This window comes from Heliangelus exortis, chromosome 18 (genome assembly GCF_036169615.1).
Source record: "Heliangelus exortis chromosome 18, bHelExo1.hap1, whole genome shotgun sequence".
NCBI classification, from domain to species: Eukaryota; Metazoa; Chordata; class Aves; order Apodiformes; family Trochilidae; genus Heliangelus; species Heliangelus exortis.
The window spans coordinates 2,558,535-2,577,084 of record NC_092439.1 but is presented as its reverse complement, the minus strand read 5'-3'; the positions used below and the strand labels follow the sequence as shown (position 1 = coordinate 2,577,084).

Below are 18,550 nucleotides of genomic sequence, written 5' to 3'. Positions count from 1 at the left end.
AGTACTTGCTCTGGGTTTATTTGATTTGGAAGATTTCCCAAAGTTGTCTTTGACTGTTACTTGCTCCAGAGTGTGAGCATGAGATGTTCTGTAAGTCCTTCCATGTGGATTTGCCTGGTTCCTTCCTAGCAGGTGACTCTAAAAGTCTGTCCCTCTGTGTTGCAGTTGCTGATGCTGCTGTGTTCAGTAATTTTTATTTTTTTTTTTTACTTCTGTTTAAGCTTGTTTTGGCATTTTATCTCGTGTATTTTAATGGCAGAAATATTTTTCTTTTCACCATATACCATTCCTTTTTTTTTTTTTCTTAAATTATGACTTTTTCTTTTCTTTTTTTTTTTTTTTTAATGGCACCTCTTAGATCTGCAGTTGCCTTTTCCTAGCCATGAGAATTTTTTCAGTGTTTGTCCATGAAAATCTTCAGTTTCATGTTCACCTTTTGAGTATCTGTTGCATGCTTAGTTGTTCCCAGACTTGGAAGAGATGAAGCATAGAGTGTAATCATAGGTGAAAAGTAGATAATGCTACTAGTAGAAATCTTGGCTTGGTGCTTACATGGTAATACAGGAAACACTCAAATCTATGTAAGTGGGGTCAGGCATTCTTTGCATTTTTCCACTCAAAACTGAGCCATATATTTTGCACTTCTGTTGCTTCTGTTCTGCTCAGATGTCTTTACTCTGGGTCAAAAATCTGCACCAAGATGAGACGTGTTTTGCTTTTTCATTTGCCTTCTGGAGACAGAGTAGTGAATATTGAGCAGAAATTGTGCTGTTTTCTCTTTGTGAAAGAGATTTCTTGCAGCACCTAAATTCTATTAATAAGAATAATGCCTGGTGACTGCTAATGAAAACCAGCAGTGTGTTGGTTTGAAAAGTCAGAATGGAATGTGGTTTTGTTTGTATAGCAGAATACTCAGCTGTTTTTCTTCAGACTGTTACACTGAAGACAGTGGTACATTATTATGATCTGGTATTTTCCCTTTTTACAGAGCTTTAAAGTCATGCCACATCTTGGTTGAATAAATGCTTTTAGTCCTTTTTAGTAGTGTTTTGTAAAAAATTTACTGGTATAACCCTGAAGCATGCCTTACGGCTTCATGTTGTTGGTTTCTTAAAATGCAAGTGTCTGTATTGGATGATAAATTAGTTTGAAATTTCCTTGCCTCACTGTTAAATATGAGTTCATGCTTATTCACAGGAAGGCATCAATGTTTCAGATAAAGCAGGTATGAAACAAGACTGTGTTGATGAAGATATGTATCAAAATGTTATAATTTCCTTACACTTACTCCTAGGAGTACCAGCAGGGCCCTTTGAAATTCCATGAGAATCTAATTTTACCATTATAAAAATCCCAGCAAGATACTTTAATCCATCTGTTTCAGACTCCTGACAGGCATCCTGAGCATAGAGAGCAATATTGTGACAAAGTATCAAAGATCTCTTGCTGCCTTCTTGAGATTACTAAAAAGAAACAGTGGTAAAACTGCCTGGAATTGCTTTTCACTCCGTTTTTGAAGGAGGGTGGCGTTAACAAATATTCAAGGCTGAGTGTTAGAAAATCCTGTATCAGCAAAAAGAATTCCAGTTACCTGAATGTTTGGAGCAGTGACAGCTATTTCTAGTTATAGTTCTAGCTGTAGGCAGCTATTTATAGTTGTCTCTAATCTCTATTTTTTTGCTTAACTTTCTTATTTCTGCACACATGCACACCAACAGGCTGAGGGCAGTATTCAGTGCCTTTACAAACAAAACCCTATTTGTAGTTACAGACTTAAATTACAGTGTACATTACTTTTCTGTTTTTGTATGCCTTTGAGTTCTGTTTAATCTTAGTTTTATGTTTTTCATTCATTGTTTTGTTTTCCTTTTGTTTACCATTTGATGTGGTAGTGCAAAATCAGGGTAAGTATTTATTTATTTAGGATTGTTGTGAAATCATAATGAATTTCACTTGGATCTTTTAGCAATATATTAAAAGCTATAACTTTTTTTAAAGACTAATTATAAGATGAGATACTAGATTAAAAATAAGTTATTGTGAAAATGTGTTGCTGAAATAAATCCAATGTTGTCTATTTCAGTGTGAATGCTAGTTCAGTGTCTTGTCTTCACTTGCATGGTGTGAGGTTTTTATAATGGGAATATTAAGCCCTACTTAGATGGAATTAGTTTTGTAATTTGGGGTTTGAAAGTTGTTTAGCAATAGTAGGTATTTGTGGCAGTTCTTTTCCAAGGTAGTTACATTTCTGTAGAACTGTGGCCCTTTGTTTACTTAAGTTGTATTTATTGTTTTGTTTGTGTTTTTTTCCTCTTCTTTGAGCTCTTCTATGAATGTTTGCCACAGCTGTATTTGTGTTTTCTGTGTTCCACACAAACTTAATACTGTATTCATCAAAAGGAAGGCAACCCTAAATTTTAGGTAGCTGTCTTTAACAAAAATTATACACAGTGTTTTTATTATATAACTGAGATCAATACCTAGTAAGGATATTGACTATCTGCTGATGCTCTACCTGAAATAATCTTTTTTAAACTCCTGTTTTACTACTGATGCCTTTCAGTTGTTGCACCTTGCAACTCAGACATTTCCATTGGTATCACTTTCTTTGCCACCTTCCCTGCAGTGTGTCCTCTACTCTTGGCTCCTTGCTTATCAGTCATCTCCAGTTCCATCCAAGGAATGTGGAATACAGCATTCCCCTTTGGTTACAGGTTCTGGATTTATGCATTCCTATGCTGTCTTAACCCAGTGATAAAGAAATGTTGCTCCAGGCTGCTTTATTTTCCTTGAGGGGCTGGTGTATGCTTGCCTGCCAAGAGCCATTCTAAATACAGATACTTCAAATGGGCTTTCAAGGGCCTTGAGAGTTTGCTGCTATATCAAACACCTGCAGTTTTAACACCATTTCTCACCCTGTATGACCACAATTTCTTTGTTCTCCCCAGCTGGTGTTAGATGCCTTTTTTGTCCAACAAATGTTCCCCTCTTCCAACAGCACATTTGGTTTCCCAGTCCAAGTAATGTTCAGCCAACTTTAAGTCTGTGGACATCTATTCCTTGGCTTTGTCACCTAAGGCTTATTCCAGTAGCCAGCTACTCCTTTCAAATTCTTTTGTCTTTCACTCTGCCAGCTTTATACCATCTGTTAACACAGCCAACATTACAGCAATATTTTTTTTTTTCCTCAAAGTTTTGAGGCTGGATTTCACACCCAATTCTTAAATGATGTAAGTGGATGGCTTGTGAAACTAAACTGGTGTGTCAGTTGTGATCTTTGCTTAATCTGACCATGGATTGCTGGAATGCAGCAAGTTTCTTAATGAAGTTGGAAGGGAATTGCTGGAAAAGTGAAGTTCCCTGCTGTAGGAAAAAACCAATTGGTCCTTCATTTGCAGATAAAACAGCATCTGCCTTGGAATTCTTCCCATGAGACGTTTTGTGCCTGTGCTGCCCTGGGCTTTCAGTTTAATGATTTCCCATGCAAACAAATTTCTGTCTCTCCTTCATAGGAACAGACTCCACAATTATTTTCTACTTCATGGGTGCATTCCTCTTTGTATCTGTTGAATAATTTCTGCCTAAAATTACCTCATAAGCATTAGTAGTTGGTTGGTTTCTGTTTCTACAATCGCTTCCATCACATAAATTTGTTTTCTGCATACAACACTGATGCAATGTGTTTGCATCACAGCCTCTCCATATTCCTTTGGCACATTCTCTGTACTGCTTCTCTCTAATTTGCTATTTCATGGTTCATCTGTGAAGTATACAGGGAAACATAAAGCTAGCAGAAATTACACTGCAGTTCTTTAAAATTACATGCAGTACCCCAAGCAGCTTTGTAACCTGAGGCCATTTCAGGCACCTCTCTGCTCTTTCATCACTCGTGGGGTTCCCTCACTGCACAGTCTTGTTACCCCAACCACCAAGAAATAAGACAAAAACACCAATTCTGAAGCTTAAGTGCTTGAACAAAAAATTGTCTTCCCTTCTGGCAAATACAGTATTAAACTTTTTATTTTGTTCTCACCAAGTGGTATTTTAAAAAATGTCTTATTAATTTATTTATCATTAAAAAAATATCTTTAAACAACAAGCTGAAGCAAAACTGTGTTCAGGGGTTATCATTTGTGGGGCTAATGTAATGTGTTTCAAGGTAGAAGGAAAATAGCTGATTCTTCATTCCTATTACAGAAATACACATATATTTTCAGTGTGTACAAACGTGTGTTAACTTCTACTCTTCTCTGCTTTGCTCATGAAATCTACCTTTTGACATGTGAGCTGACAGTCAGCATTTCCACCTTAACTATTGAATGGGAAGGTTCTTCTAGAGTAACAGGAATGTATTGACATGCAGGTGGAGAAGTGGTGTCTATTATTAATTAAACAGTTGCTAGCATATTTGTTATTTCATTGATTATTTTTTATATGTAGTTATCTAATGCTGTAATGTGAGGCTCCTAGATATGCTGGCATGTCTAAAAAAGCTGAATATTGCAGATCTGTTTTGCAGTAGGAGCACTAGACTAGCAATAACCATTTTCAAGGTCTCCTCTGTGGCAGTTTCTTATTTGTAGCTTTTAAATGTTTTATCTTAGAGGTATTCAGTGATACAGTTTTCAAGGTGAGGAGAGTGTTTTAAATTGTCAGAACATAAACATATAACATAGGTTCAGGAATCTGTAGCTTAATTCTGCTTAATTCTACACTTGCTGGCATGAATAAAAAACATGTAGTAGCAAAAACTGACCTATTAGGTTAAGTTCTTTTTTTCTAAACTTCAGAGGAGAGTGAGTAAAGATTTAACTGTGTACAACTGGCTTCCAAAGGCAGCTTAAATCTGCTTTTTTCAGACTTTAAGTAATTTTTCAGACAGATGTAACTTAGCATGCTTTTACCCCAACATTATTTTTTTGTGCCCCCTTTTTTTGTGTGTTTATCAAATGTTTCTGGCAGCTATTTATAGGCATCTTGTGAGCTCCTATTGTTTCTGTAAGCTGAATTGTCAGTATTAAACTTCAGTCTCTTCTGTTTCAGAATAACAAAGGAAATGGTGTCATCACAGGAGATGAAAGCTGAGTTTCAGTAGACAGCCTTCCAGAATATAATTGCCAAAGCATGGCTTTCTGTATTTAATGGTTACCTGAAGCTGTGCTTGAAATTCTGACAGGCTTGCTATTGCAGACTGAAATTCACCAATTAAATGGTTACTGTCCCAGTTTCCAGCCTTGACAGCTTGACAGTCAGTACCATTTTGATGGGTATCTGTTGTAGTCATAGATTTCCACAGGCTTCAAATCTGCATGCTGAGGAAGAATTACAACTTTGGTTCAGTCTAGTTTGCTGAACAGAAATTGCAGCAATTGAGGATCTGACTGAGAAATAAATCTGACATCTCCCCTTTGTTCTGGCAGTGTTGGTTAGAGTGTCAGTAGCAGTTTCAGGAGCAAACCAGAAAGGCAAATTTCCAAAAGGGAAGTCTCTGCCACTCTGGAATTCCCTGTCTCTTCAGTTGATGTCACTGCAGTCCTTTTACATGTGCTCTGGCTGCCTAGGTGGGTGTAAGGATGAGAAAGGGAGGAAGCTAACTATTGGAAAGGAGGCAGGGAAATAAACACAGTGTTTAAATTGTAACATGTAGTCCTAACAAGTTTCTCTTTGTCATTAATAACACCTCTGTAATTGCAGGCATGAGTTGCTGGAGGAAGCCAGAAGACAAGGTTTGCCCTTTGCGCAGTGGGATGGCCCTACTGTGGTTGTGTGGTTGGAGGTAAGTGGTCCTTCCAAAATAAAGAACTTATAGTTTTGGAGCTAGGAATGTTTTCCAGATCATTCTTAACCCCTTTTTTTTTTTTTTTTTGTGCTTCAGCTGTGGGTTGGGATGCCAGCCTGGTACGTGGCTGCTTGCCGAGCAAATGTGAAAAGTGGTGCTATCATGTCAGCCCTGTCTGACACAGAGATCCAGCGTGAAATTGGGATCAGCAATCCTCTGCACAGGCTGAAGCTGAGGTTGGCCATTCAGGAAATCATGTCACTGACAAGTCCATCTGCCCCTCCCACCTCAAGGACGGTAAGGAATGTGATCCAGCCTTAAACATCTTCTAGAACCATTAGAATTTTCAAAAACTCTACTGTAAACGTAACTCAAAAGATTTGAGCTTCAAACAAGAATCTCTGGAGACATTATTTAAGTATAGGTTGTTCCTTCCTTTCATGGAAGTTAAATGAAGGAATAACTACGTTTTCTTTCTTATGGGAAAGAGAAATTTATATTGGTGTAAGTATATAATCCAAAATGTTTATACAATATGTGTTATTTGCCTCATCTTTTGGCCTCAGAAGAACTGATAATACAGATGAAGTATCCATATGCCTACAGAAATTTGAAAAGTAGTTGAAAGCTCCTCTAATCCATGTATAAGGCCACTAACTGCAAATGATTCAGCCCATGTAAACTGGGAGTCCACCTGTCTCTGTACTATAGTGAATTCAGACACTTAAAGTTAGGATGAATTCCCTCTCATGAGTCTGCCTGCCCTGCAATCTGAAGTTATTTCTAAGATTCCTGGGATTATGTACAAGTCTACAAATGCATTTTTTGGATTAGGGCAGGGTCAAGTGTTTGGCCATTAATTACATCAGTGTAAGCTTTTTATCAGATTCATTTCTGTTAATATCTTTGAAGAAAAGTGATCCACGTTAATAGGCTTTTATTCCATGCCATTCCTTTCCATAGATACACCTATACTTAAGACTTTAGAAACCATTGCTTTTGCCCATGCCTGCTCCTTACGTGTACCAATTGCTTATATGTTCTGCAACCTCTCCTCTTTGTTACTGCTTTCCTTTCACTGGATGGGATTGGTTCCCTGTGGGGTCATATTAGACCACGGGAAATGTCTGGGTAACACATGAAGAGATGGAAAATCTTACAGCCACACAACAAACGGTTAGTTATAGTGTTGCCACTTCTGTTCCTTACAGTGCTTTTCCCACTTTCTTACCATTTGAATCCAGTGCCTTTCAGTTTTCCCCCCCACCCCTTTTTTTTTTCTTTCCTTTTCAAATTAATGCATTAAAATTCTGGATCATTGCTTCTTCTAATTTTTAACCTTTTAAGCTGCATCTCGATAGTTGGTGGTTGGGGTTTTTTTTGTTTTGGTTTGTTTTCCAGAAGGCTGGGGGGCAATCTGCACTGATGAGATTGTAAACAAAACTCTAATCTGTGAAATGGAGCTCTCATTTGATTAACTAATAGACAAATTGAATTATTTGTGAGGAAACCCCTTCTCTCCAGAAAGCTTAATCAGTAGATGGCTCTTGCAACATCTCACAAGAAAATGAGTGCCTTATATATTCTTTTGCAATGCATGATATTTGCTTTATCTAGATTTTTTTGGTATGCAGTAGACTTTAGAGTATTGCAGTGCATCTTTGATCTTCTTACTAAACTTAAATACTAATATATATGTGTTCTTTTGCTTTTCTAACCACGTAACAGGAAGATGAGGAGGGAAGCTGGGCTCAGGTTGGAAACTTTATGTAATATTATAGACTATATATAGACTGTCACAGTAATTGGAGAATGAAAGAATCTGATTTTCCCTTATAACAGTTTCTTTTTGTGACTCTTGGTGTGGGTTGGGGACTGGGAGAGGGGAAACTAATCTTATCTCTGTGTTAAATACATACTTGGAAGCTAGTTTTATATTTAGGTGATTTTAATATTTTAATGTTGTCCAGAACTTCCAAGATTTGGTTGTTTATCATGGAAAATTTGTAAAATACTCTGTTACACAGCACATCACAAAAAAACTTATGCATATATTGAAAAATAATAAGAATAATCAGAATTATTTGTTAGTAGCTTTCCAAAATATTTATCCTCTATCTTAGCAAAGTGTAGCTATTTTTTAAAATAAATACTGTTTTATTCTACAAATTGAACATACTAGATCAAATTTTAAAATAATTTCATGACATAGAAAGCAGGGTGTGTTTTGGTGAGGGTCAGCTCTCAGGGAAGCCAAAAGTCCAACAAGAATATCTGCTGAGATCCCTGTTCAACCTGGCCACCATCACAAGGTGTGCTACAAGACACAGTGAGCCTAGATAAGTAGATTTCCATGTGTTAATTCTGTAATCCCCCTTGATTGTTTTTCCCTTAAAGTGGTGACAAATCCTAATGGTATTTTCAGGCATTGAGGTAGCTGAGTGTTTTATACAGGGATAGAAACAAAACTCAGGATTTGCCTGTGACCTGCAGCTTTGGACACTGGAGTCTCTTGCTTGGCTGCCCTCCAGCTTAAACCTGTTTTAAGTCTCATTAACTACGTCTGGGATACTCATTTGGTAATCACAGCTTGCATCCCTGTTACAGAGTAACATGCTCTTTCAGTCTGCTACCTAGCGATAGCTTGAAGAAATGCATCTCTGTGGCCTTGGTCCTCTCTAACAGATGCTTCCTCAAGAGAAGGAATGAAGCTTTTGACCTTTAATTGCACAGTAAAAATGAATTATTACCCTTGCCTTTTGAAAAAAAGGAGCTGCTGGGTTTTGTTGCTCAGGGAATGATTAGATGCACATTTATAAACTTTCTAATTTTTAGATGTTTTATCCAGAAAATATCTGGTGGTTTGCAGGTCAAAAAGGCAGTGAGGATTTTTTGGTTTTTTTGAGACAAGGAGTGTCATGTTGAGTGGCTTGTTCTTCAGTAGTGGGTTTTATTATTTTTTTTGCTTGTTTGATTGAGATAAGTTTCTGAAAACAGTTAAGACTATTAAAACCCCCTGCAGTTATTTTTTTTTTGTATCTTCTATATATATGATCATGTGGAAAATAAGATTCTCCCTTCCAGTTTTCAAGGGAGACATCATTTCCAATATCTTAACAAAATGGAATTCTGTGGATATCAAAATGGTTTAGACGAGTCCTTTTTTGGTTTTATTAGGTTTTTTGTATTTTTTTTTTTTACACTCCTCAACATGAAGTAAATTAAGGCAGTTTCTCTTGCTGATCTGAGCATCTAAACTTGCTGTTCTTCATGAGACTGGCATCTTCAGAAAACATCCATTTAGTGTACAGTATTTTTATTTGCTTATCTTTACAGGCTAAGAAATAAGTGCGTGTTGTTTCACGGTTTTCTTTACAATGCGTTGTCTGAAAAAGCTTCTCTGATTTCCCATTTTAATAAACCTATTTCTTAATCTTTTGAAAACAGACATTAGCATATGGTGATATGAACCATGAGTGGATTGGCAATGAGTGGCTCCCTAGCCTGGGGCTCCCTCAGTACCGCAGCTACTTCATGGAATGTCTCGTGGATGCTCGAATGCTGGATCACTTAACTAAGAAAGATCTCCGTGGGCAGCTTAAGATGGTGGACAGCTTCCACAGGTAAAGAGATTTACTGGACAGTAACACTACACTTGGAGTTAAGTAAGGCTTAACTTACAGTGCTGGGTGTGTTTGTTTTTCTTTTCTCAACAGAAACAGTTTTCAGTGTGGAATTATGTGCCTGCGGAGACTGAATTATGATCGAAAAGAACTGGAAAGAAAAAGAGAAGAAAGCCAGAATGAAATTAAGGGTTAGTGCATTGCCTTTATTTCAATCACTATCCACCTGAAAAATGTATTTATTTAAAAAAAACGGCAGGATTATTTACAAAATACCAAGGTTTAAATACATCAGCACACAGATCAAGAATGGACTGTGGTTTTTTTTGTTTAGAAAAGTCATATCATTACAGACTGAGCAACTTTTTTTCTCCTTAGATGTCCTTGTCTGGAGCAATGAAAGAATGATCCATTGGGTAATGTCCATTGGTCTTAAAGAATACGCAAATAACCTTCTGGAGAGTGGAGTTCATGGTGCACTTGTGGCCTTAGATGAAACATTTGATTACAATGCATTAGCTCTCTTGTTACAAATACCCACTCAAAACACACAGGTAAGCAAGAAGTAGCTACTTTATGGCTGATAGGATTTTTCTTTCCTCTCTGAATGTTAAAAATTGAGCTGAGTGTTTTTTTCCTTAGATAAGTTCATGTCTTTCTATTCTCAGCTGCAGAAACTTTAGAAATTGAAAGTTGTCCATTATCCTGTAAGAGAAAAACATTAGAACTATGCTTTTCTTTCTGTTTTCTAATTGTTAAGAACCATTCTGGTTGAATCTGCTTGGACACAAAATAATGTTTGAAAATTTTCTTCACAGCCCATCTTTACAGTATCAGTGTAAAACTCACAACTTTTGTAATTTGATAGTTTTCAGTCTGAAATGATTGAGACAGAAGTCATGAACTTTCATATCACAACAAAGGGAGTGGGGAGCTGTTAAGTCCTTAATTTTTTAATAAGATACAATTTAAAATTTAACTTTTCAAGTTCTAAATATGTTTACTGATCTGATAAGAAAGTATTAAACAATATGGGTAATACAAAGTTTTAAAATTTACTGTAGGTTACCAATTACTAATATTTTGGAATTAATTTCCATTTCTTTCATACTATAACCTTTAGGCTCGTGCTGTTCTGGAGAGGGAATTTAATAACCTTCTTGCTGTTGGCACTGACAGAAGACTTGAGGAAGTAAGTTACCTGAGCTCTTGACCCATTTTATGGTCCTGGGAGCTTTATCAAAACTGTTACGTGAAAGAGTTTAGCTTGAACCTCTCTAAGCTATTGACAAAATAGTGACAGAAATCTTAACTTGAGGTTTTAGTAACATCACCAGGAAATAGCTTGATAGTTTTCTTAAGTATTTTTCATAAGTGGTTTCAAACTGCAAGAGGAGCTTTGAGGGAACAGGTATTTTCTCTGATCTAGTGGCACAGGGCAGTATCTGATCATGAAGATCTCTTCAAATAATGCAGATACTTGTCTCCTGATTCTGAAAGGGGATAAATTTTAGGTAAAATGGCATTAAAAGGATGGAGCCGTTTCTAAAGGTGAAGTTGGCAAATGGAGATCCACAATGGGTATATTTGCACTGACACAATACCTTCCCTGCAAAAGACATTTTTGGAAATGAGATTTGCACTTGCTAAACACAACAGTTGAGTATTTTATAAGTGCAATGCTGCTTCAGAGATGCAGCTGCACTAATAGTGGGAAAATGCACTTAGTAATTACAAGTTTAAGTTTCCCCAAGTCCTTCAGCAAAATACTACACAACAATATGGTATTTACAACACTTTTTCCCCCCTTCCTATCACTTCCTGTAATTTGTAGCATGCAAAGCACAATAGTTGTGTCATCAGTCCTGTGAGACAGGATTGAAGGTTGAAAGGAATTGTTCAAATTAAACCTCTGTATGTCAGTGTTGCCAAAGCAGCTGTTGTGATCTGCTCCACTCCTCATATCCCTCAAGAATGAGGGATGTGACACTTAGGAATTACTGCAAATCATGAAGTACAAATATTTCAAGTATGAGGTGTTTTCCTAAATGTGCCAAGCATGTGAATTTCCACAGTTCCTCAGCTGAAAAGCTTTCTGTCTTGCAAACAAGCACAGATTGTTGTATATTAAGACCTCTGCTGTTGCACCTGAACTGGTCTGAAAATTAACTCATTCAGTGGTGGTACATTTGCTCAAGATTGTCTTTAATAGAATTATGTTTATCAATAATTAAAGTCAATAACAGTCCTACATTTTTTGAATTGCTAATGATGTTTATCAATATAACAGGATGATGATAAGAGCTTTAGGAGAGCACCTTCATGGAGAAAGAAGTTTAGACCAAAGGACATAAGAGGTTTGGCTGCTGGATCAGCAGAGACTCTTCCTGCAAATTTCAGAGTTACAACCTCAATGTCTTCACCCTCTATGCAGCCAAAGAAAATGCAGCTTGATGGTATTGGTTTTGTATTATTTTAAGCATGATGCACTTTTTTGCTTTAGATTACAGGGATATTAAGTTAAAATGACCTTTTTGCTGCATAAAAGCATTTGCCTTGTGCATGGTTGTATATATAACACTGTGTTTAACCATAGGGTGCTTTATAATTTCAGGAAGCCATAACAGATGTGGAGTTTTTTACTTTGCTGGAATAACACAACGAGAACTAGAACTAGAAATACATTTATTTTAAACTAGGATAATAAAACTATATTTTAGTCAAAGTCTTTTAATCACATGATGCACAATTTCTAATAAGTAACAATTAGCCCTCCTACTGGAGTGCAGTTAAATGCATTCAAAAATGCCTCAAATAATTGAGATTATTGAAACGTGAAAAAAATGGATTACTTTCCCTGCTGTGGTCACTTAAGAATTGATGATACTTGAAACCACTACTTCATTTATTGCTGTGTACTTACTGGATGTGGAAGGTGTTCACATGTCACCTGACTTCTCTTGTCTATTTAAGAACAGTCTCTTTACTACCATGAGAATAAACTTTAGTGTGAATTTATTTTACAAAACACAAAAATAAATGAGAACTTCAGCATAATCTGTCAGAGTTGCCTGATGTTCTGAAAATTTTGTTTATGAGTAAAGCTCAAAGAAGCAACCTTTGCATCTGATAGTGCTCTTTAAAAAGTCAGCTGTTTGAAATTGTAATATTATCATTAGTGCAAAATAATTTACAGAATCCATGTGAAAAATCTGTAAATGAAAATAGAAGTCTTTACCATGTGAAGCCCCCTTTTTTTATGACACAAAAAGCCTCCAGAAAAAAAATATATAAACTACATATATTAGAGAATTCCTTGTAACTTCCATTGCCTACTTCTGTGTGCTAGTTGGCACGCAGACTTTTTTAGAATTCTTTTTGTGAGCCACTTAATGTCCCAAGTGGTTAATCTAGAAACTGTAGAATAAATTCTGCTTTTCTAACTTGTAACCTTTGATTTGGGTGAGTACAGTAGCTGTAATCAAATTGCTGAGAGATTTTTTTTTTTTTTTTTTTGAAAACTAACATGCATGCTGTGTTCTGCATGTCTTCCCATGCTTCTTGAAATAGGCAGTGTATCAGGAACACAAAGATTGGATTCTGCTACAGTAAGGACCTACTCCTGTTAAAGCCTTCTCCTGGTGAGTAAAGTTGATAGGTGTAACAGTAAAGCAGCTGTTTATGAAATAAAACATCAGGTACTTTGATACAGTGAATTTACTGACTTAGGAAGACAGTTTCAGGTTTTTAGGGTTAGATTGTTGTATTGAAAATCCAGAGTTCATTTGCTACAAGGAAGATTGAGTGTTTTAAGTATTTAATTTTGTTATCTGAGTTTGTGGGGTTTGTTTTTTTTTAACAGTTTGAAAAAGGACCTATGCTACATGGCTGTCTAGAAAGTGGGGAAATCAAAGGTTAGATGAAATAACCAGTGAAAGTGGAAAAGATGGAAGGGAACTCAGGACATATAAAGGAAAGAACATAATTTAGTGTGTGACACTGCAGTTCTGAATATTCATCTTTCAGAGTCTTGTCTTGGTCAAAGTTATGCCACTACATCATACTTCAATATTGAATTTTTATAGGCATAACTGCACAGTTTTTTCCAGTTCTTGGAAATCCCCACTGTGATTGCTTTAGGCTGGTTGGATTTTGCTAACTGCAGCCTAAATTTGGGTAGCTGTGAGCAGTGCTGGAAATTAAAGGCAGCTTGTGAATGTAAGGGTGTTTAGCACAAAATACATGTGTTCTGGCTTATGAAAGATAGATAGTCCTGTCTTATTCCAGGATTTGGAATAATTTTTTCATGGTCAGACTCTGCTGTATTTTCTTGTAGAAGAGTATGTCTCTCATTTTGCAAACAAGTCTGGAAAACAAATATTTTTACTGTATTGGATTAAAAAGAAAAAAAAAAATCCAGTGAATCTTTCTCTCAGCAGCTGGAATCTTTCATGGGCTATAAATTGCCTGTCTCTTCTGCTTGCAGCTTCTTTTCTTTGTTCTCACAAGTAACATCCCTACCAACTCATGAATCAGCTGCCTTTTCTTCAAATTCTGAGCCTTTTTGCATATACAAGTTTAGTCCTAAAGAGTTTTTACACATGAAATGTTGAGAAGGGAAACTTGCACATAGTGACTCAGATGAAATGGATTTAGCAGTTTATAATCCCAAGGACTATCTTAAACTATTCTAGTTTCAAGACATTGAAGTTATAATGGTTTTTCCTTGTGCCAAATTCTCCCTGTGGTTTCAGGATTTTTTCTGCAGTCAGATGACCTAGGATTAAAATCTAGGAAGCAGAAATATTTGTCCTCATGTGCTTTACTTGGCATTGCAACTGAAGATTACAGAAAGCAATAAAGTTGTATACATCATGGCATGGCAATAATTTGATGCATGACTGCTACACTACTGAGCTGTTTGTGAGAAACTTAGAATGAAATGTTTTTTAAAAAATGGCTAATGGCTTTTTTTTTTGTGTTTTTTGTTGTTTTGTTATTTTTTTGCAGTTTACCCACACTATTTCTACCGGTGATATGCAGCATTTTGAACATTTGGAATCCTTAACCTGTTAATACTTGTTAAATGGACACTTTGAGATATTTTATTACAGAGTTTTTAATTAGCAAATAAATTCATGAGTACTATAGAGAAAATATTTTAGAATCTAAATGTTTCTTATATTTATGTGACTTCTCATTTATATAGTTACTTACTTTTTCAGTTTCTAGTCACTCTACAAATCAAATCATTGCTGATTTTTTATTCTAATTTTAGTCTTTCCAACTGAATGTACTGTAATGCTTGTATGTATATGTCCCTATAAGTAATATAGGGTTTTTGTAAATTATGCAGTTACTGTAATTATCGTTGTTTTTTAATAATGGAACTGAAGGTGAAAAGGATTTTAACACCTTTGTAGAAGTATCATGACACCAAGCAGTATATATTTTGTCTTTTGGAAATGTTAGCTTAAGTCTGAAAAACAAGTCCAGCTTTTTTTCAGGTAAGCATATGTTGTTGTAGAAGGTATGGTACATGGTTGTTCTTCTTTTCAGAACTGTACCTTCCCACGAGGACAATTTGTCAAGTAGTGGGGATTTGTCTTTATTTAAAATATATAATGTGTTTTAAAAGCTGGGAGGAACTGTAACACTATGGAGCACGTTTTAGAAGTGATTGACTTGGTCATAACACTCTCTCCTGTATTTGTATAGCATTATCTTCACAGTGACTGAAAACAAGCCATAAACCAAGAACTCTTCTTATTTTTATTTTTATTTTTTCCTTAAATGAGGAAGGTAGACTTCATAATAATTCCTGGTCGTAATCCACAGGCCACAGAGAGTTTTTGTGCTAGACCTTTTTGATTGAAAACACTTGTGAAAAGATGCTGGTGAAACTAATTTTAATGGACCAATTCTTGAAGCACTGCAGTCTTGCCTCAAATGAGTAGTGAAAGGTGGAGGTACTGGGGGCTGAAAACTAAAGCAGTGCAACTTCTTAATAAAGGCCTTACTTTTCTTATGTAAGTCATCTTTTGTGTTTTGTAAACCTCTTCTAAAGAGTTGCCTGGACTTTAATTTTGATGGTTGTAGCCATTTTGGACTGTATGAGTAGAAACTGTATCTGACACTTGTAAATGGCATATTAAAAGCCAGCAAGAATCTGTTCAGATGGTGCATTATTTATTATGCAACAATATATATAGCATGTCTTTTTTCTTATTTTGTTTTCCACTTTTAACTTGCTTGTAAAACTGAATTTCATTGTTACTGTTCTGTTTTTCTATTAATCTTTTGTGTATTTTCAGATTATGTAACAATATGTACAGTCTACTTTTGAACTATTTTTATCACAGTATTATTTATTGCTTTCTTTCAATAAAGTACTGATGCATTTTCCACTGCCAATAAAACACTATTGAAAAGCTAAGACATAACTGTATGCAGACAGATACTTTTGCAGTGAGTGGATTATTGTCAATAAAGCATCTTAATGATTGTTTGCTGCCCTGTAGATCTTGTTTCCAACAACAACTTTTCTCCAATAGAAAAATGTTGTGTTAGACATGACATTTTCTTTGGAATTGTTCAAGTTCACGTGTGCTAATTGTTTGGGTTTTTTTTAAAGAAAACTGCTTTATTGCCTACTTCTAGTTAGAGGATGATTTACTTTTTAAAAAATTAACAAAAACTATCATACAGCTTCAGTATGTGCTGGTCCATGTGATGAAGATTGAAGTGCTGTTCTATATAGCAGGAGCAGTTGATTTGGTAATAAATGAGATTATGACCATAGTGGTATTGGAGGAGAAACACAGGAGTCGAGGGAATGAATACAAAATTGGGTCACAATAGGGCTATGTCAATTTTTTTATATATTTGTAAACCATTTCTTGTGTAGAAGAGAAGACAGAAGGATAAAGTTACAGAGTAATGGGAGCAGTAATGAAGCACATTTCATCATATCCTCTAAATCAACAGCAGGATGTAGAATGGATGGAATGGAAAAATATTGTGATTGATGCTTTAAACATTGTTCAGTTCTGCATCTCTGTTTGTCTGGCTTGTCCATATGAGTTGCTGTCTGATCATTTGCAGTCTTTTATATTTTCAGAGAATCTATCTTTGTAGAAAAAGCTCAAGTGAAACTGCAGAAGGAGATCCTGACTCACTGTTCAGCTAAACTTCACTGTTTAGAAATGGCATAGATGTTTCTGGTCACTGATGTGATAGGTGTTCAAAGTCATGTATTGTTGCTTCTCAAAAGTGAAAACAACGCGGAATAGACTTGTAAAATGTGAAAAGAAAATACATTTATTATTTTAAGGCTGTAAAACCTTAACTGTTACGGAACAATGGAATTGACATTGAGAGGTAGAATAAATGAGTGAAATAGAAAAAGCTTTCACAAAGTGGCAAAACTGTGTGTTGACTTTCTTCTGAATTACACAGCGAAGCTATCTTGGGGAAATTGAGAAAAACATTCAATTCTAATAAATCCCCCCTGGAAAGAAGAGCATGCAAGTGCACGTGTGAAAGGCATATGGGTATGTTACAGCAATCTTTAAATAAAGCTTGGTTAAATATGACTTTTTGTAAATTGCCAAACATCTTTAAAGGCTTTAGTTGCAAAGAGTGTTATAGAAACTAAAGTATACATTTTATCTTTAAGGAGATAAGGAGATGGTTGAATTATGGGAGAGAACTTGATACTTAGAATTTTTGTGTAGAGGCCAGAGAATCTCAGAACAGATGTTGTAACTTATCTTTCTCCTGTAGAATTAGAAGATGAGAAGTTGCTTTTCCAGTCTTATGGACCACAGTGATTTATCATCCCAGCACTTGGAGCAGAGCACATATAAAGCAGGTCAAAGCAGAATTTATGCTAGAAACAAGGTAGACTAAAGATGGGAAATTAATATTCCACAAAACTTAACATAATGTTATAGTTGAAGTGTTACTTTAGGACTGGGATTTTTGTTGAAACTAGGGAGTTTGCCTTTGCAAGGAAAGGGGTTTGTTTTGGGTTTTTTTTTTCCACTTTCTTGGTAATTAACGTTGTCGTGGTTGTAGTTCGGATGCACTGCTTAAACTCAAGTTGTTCTAAATTCTATTAATTTCATTTTTTGTTAATGGTTCTTTTGGGAAAAAAACCAAAAGGAATTGTAGTCTATTTTACGTAGCAGCATCTTTTGGTTTTATATGGTCTGTAGGAATGGATGGATAAAAAATGACCTTTAAATGCAGTTGGTATTCCTGCCTGTAAACAGAGGGACAGGGGCAGACTTTTTAAGTTTAGCCCAATTTTGAAAACTTGCTATATTTGATTTATACCTTATGTTTAACTCAGAAAAAATAATTGAGCCTATTTATACTTTGAACTGACTACATGTGGCTGTAGGTGACTGGAGGCAGCTGTCCCCATCTAATAGTGAGCAAGCAAATAACTTCAAATGCAGGCTGTGTTGTAAAGCCTTTGTAAAGGTTGCTTTCCTTTTGGGATGTCTTCAATACAGATACCCTTTGAGCAGTCAGATGTCAACCTTCTGCCCTCTGATGGACACCCCTCAAGGCAACATAGTTTTGCACATTAATGTTCTGGAAACTACAGCTGAGCATTAAAAAAAAAAAATCTTGAGAGGAAGAATTATGTTCAAAACCATACCAGCTGTTCTGTGACCCTTTTCAAACCACTGGTGGTGCATTTTTACAAGCTAATGCAGTGATAGGACAAGGGGTAATGGCTTCAAACTGAAAGAGGGGAAATTTAGGTGAGAAATGAGGGAGAAATTCTTCGTTATGGGGGTGATGAGCCAATGGAACAGGTTAACCGGGGAAGTTGTGGCTGCCCCAACCCTGGAAGTGTTTCAGGACAGGTTCGATGGGGTTTGGAGCAATGTGGTCTAGTGGGAGGTGTCCCTGCCCATACAGGGGCGTTGGAACTAAATAATTTTTAAGGTCCTTTCCAACCCACACCAACCTGTGATCCGATTCTATGCTCTTTGCAGTCATTGTGCTTGGTCATCTAATTCTTCCCAGAGATTTTCAGAAGGGGGAGAGGAGCCTCTACAGTATAGATCGAGAAAAACCCAAATTACGAGGTAGAGTAGTGCTGTATTTTGCCTGTCCCTCCGCCTTCCCC

General features: G+C 36.1%; 1 protein-coding gene across 6 annotated transcripts in view; it reads left to right on the top strand.

The window, feature by feature from the left end:
- PPFIA1 (PTPRF interacting protein alpha 1) overlaps nucleotides 1-15,922 on the top strand; it is a 50,994-nt gene extending 35,072 nt beyond the window's left edge. Inside the window, exons 20-30 of one of the 6 annotated variants that reach the window (XM_071762217.1) lie at nucleotides 5,695-5,776; nucleotides 5,876-6,076; nucleotides 6,893-6,955; nucleotides 7,508-7,534; nucleotides 9,227-9,402; nucleotides 9,496-9,593; nucleotides 9,781-9,956; nucleotides 10,526-10,594; nucleotides 11,693-11,858; nucleotides 12,973-13,043; nucleotides 14,413-15,922. In XM_071762217.1, coding sequence (XP_071618318.1) covers nucleotides 5,695-5,776; nucleotides 5,876-6,076; nucleotides 6,893-6,955; nucleotides 7,508-7,534; nucleotides 9,227-9,402; nucleotides 9,496-9,593; nucleotides 9,781-9,956; nucleotides 10,526-10,594; nucleotides 11,693-11,858; nucleotides 12,973-13,031 — 1,117 coding nt within the window. In that variant the 3' untranslated portion in view covers nucleotides 13,032-13,043; nucleotides 14,413-15,922. The remainder of the gene's footprint in view (nucleotides 1-5,694; nucleotides 5,777-5,875; nucleotides 6,077-6,892; nucleotides 6,956-7,507; nucleotides 7,535-9,226; nucleotides 9,403-9,495; nucleotides 9,594-9,780; nucleotides 9,957-10,525; nucleotides 10,595-11,692; nucleotides 11,859-12,972; nucleotides 13,044-14,412) is intronic. The other 5 variants (XM_071762220.1, XM_071762218.1, XM_071762219.1 and 2 more) reach the window with 5 other exon arrangements.
- The last annotated feature ends 2,628 nt before the right edge of the window (nucleotides 15,923-18,550 follow it).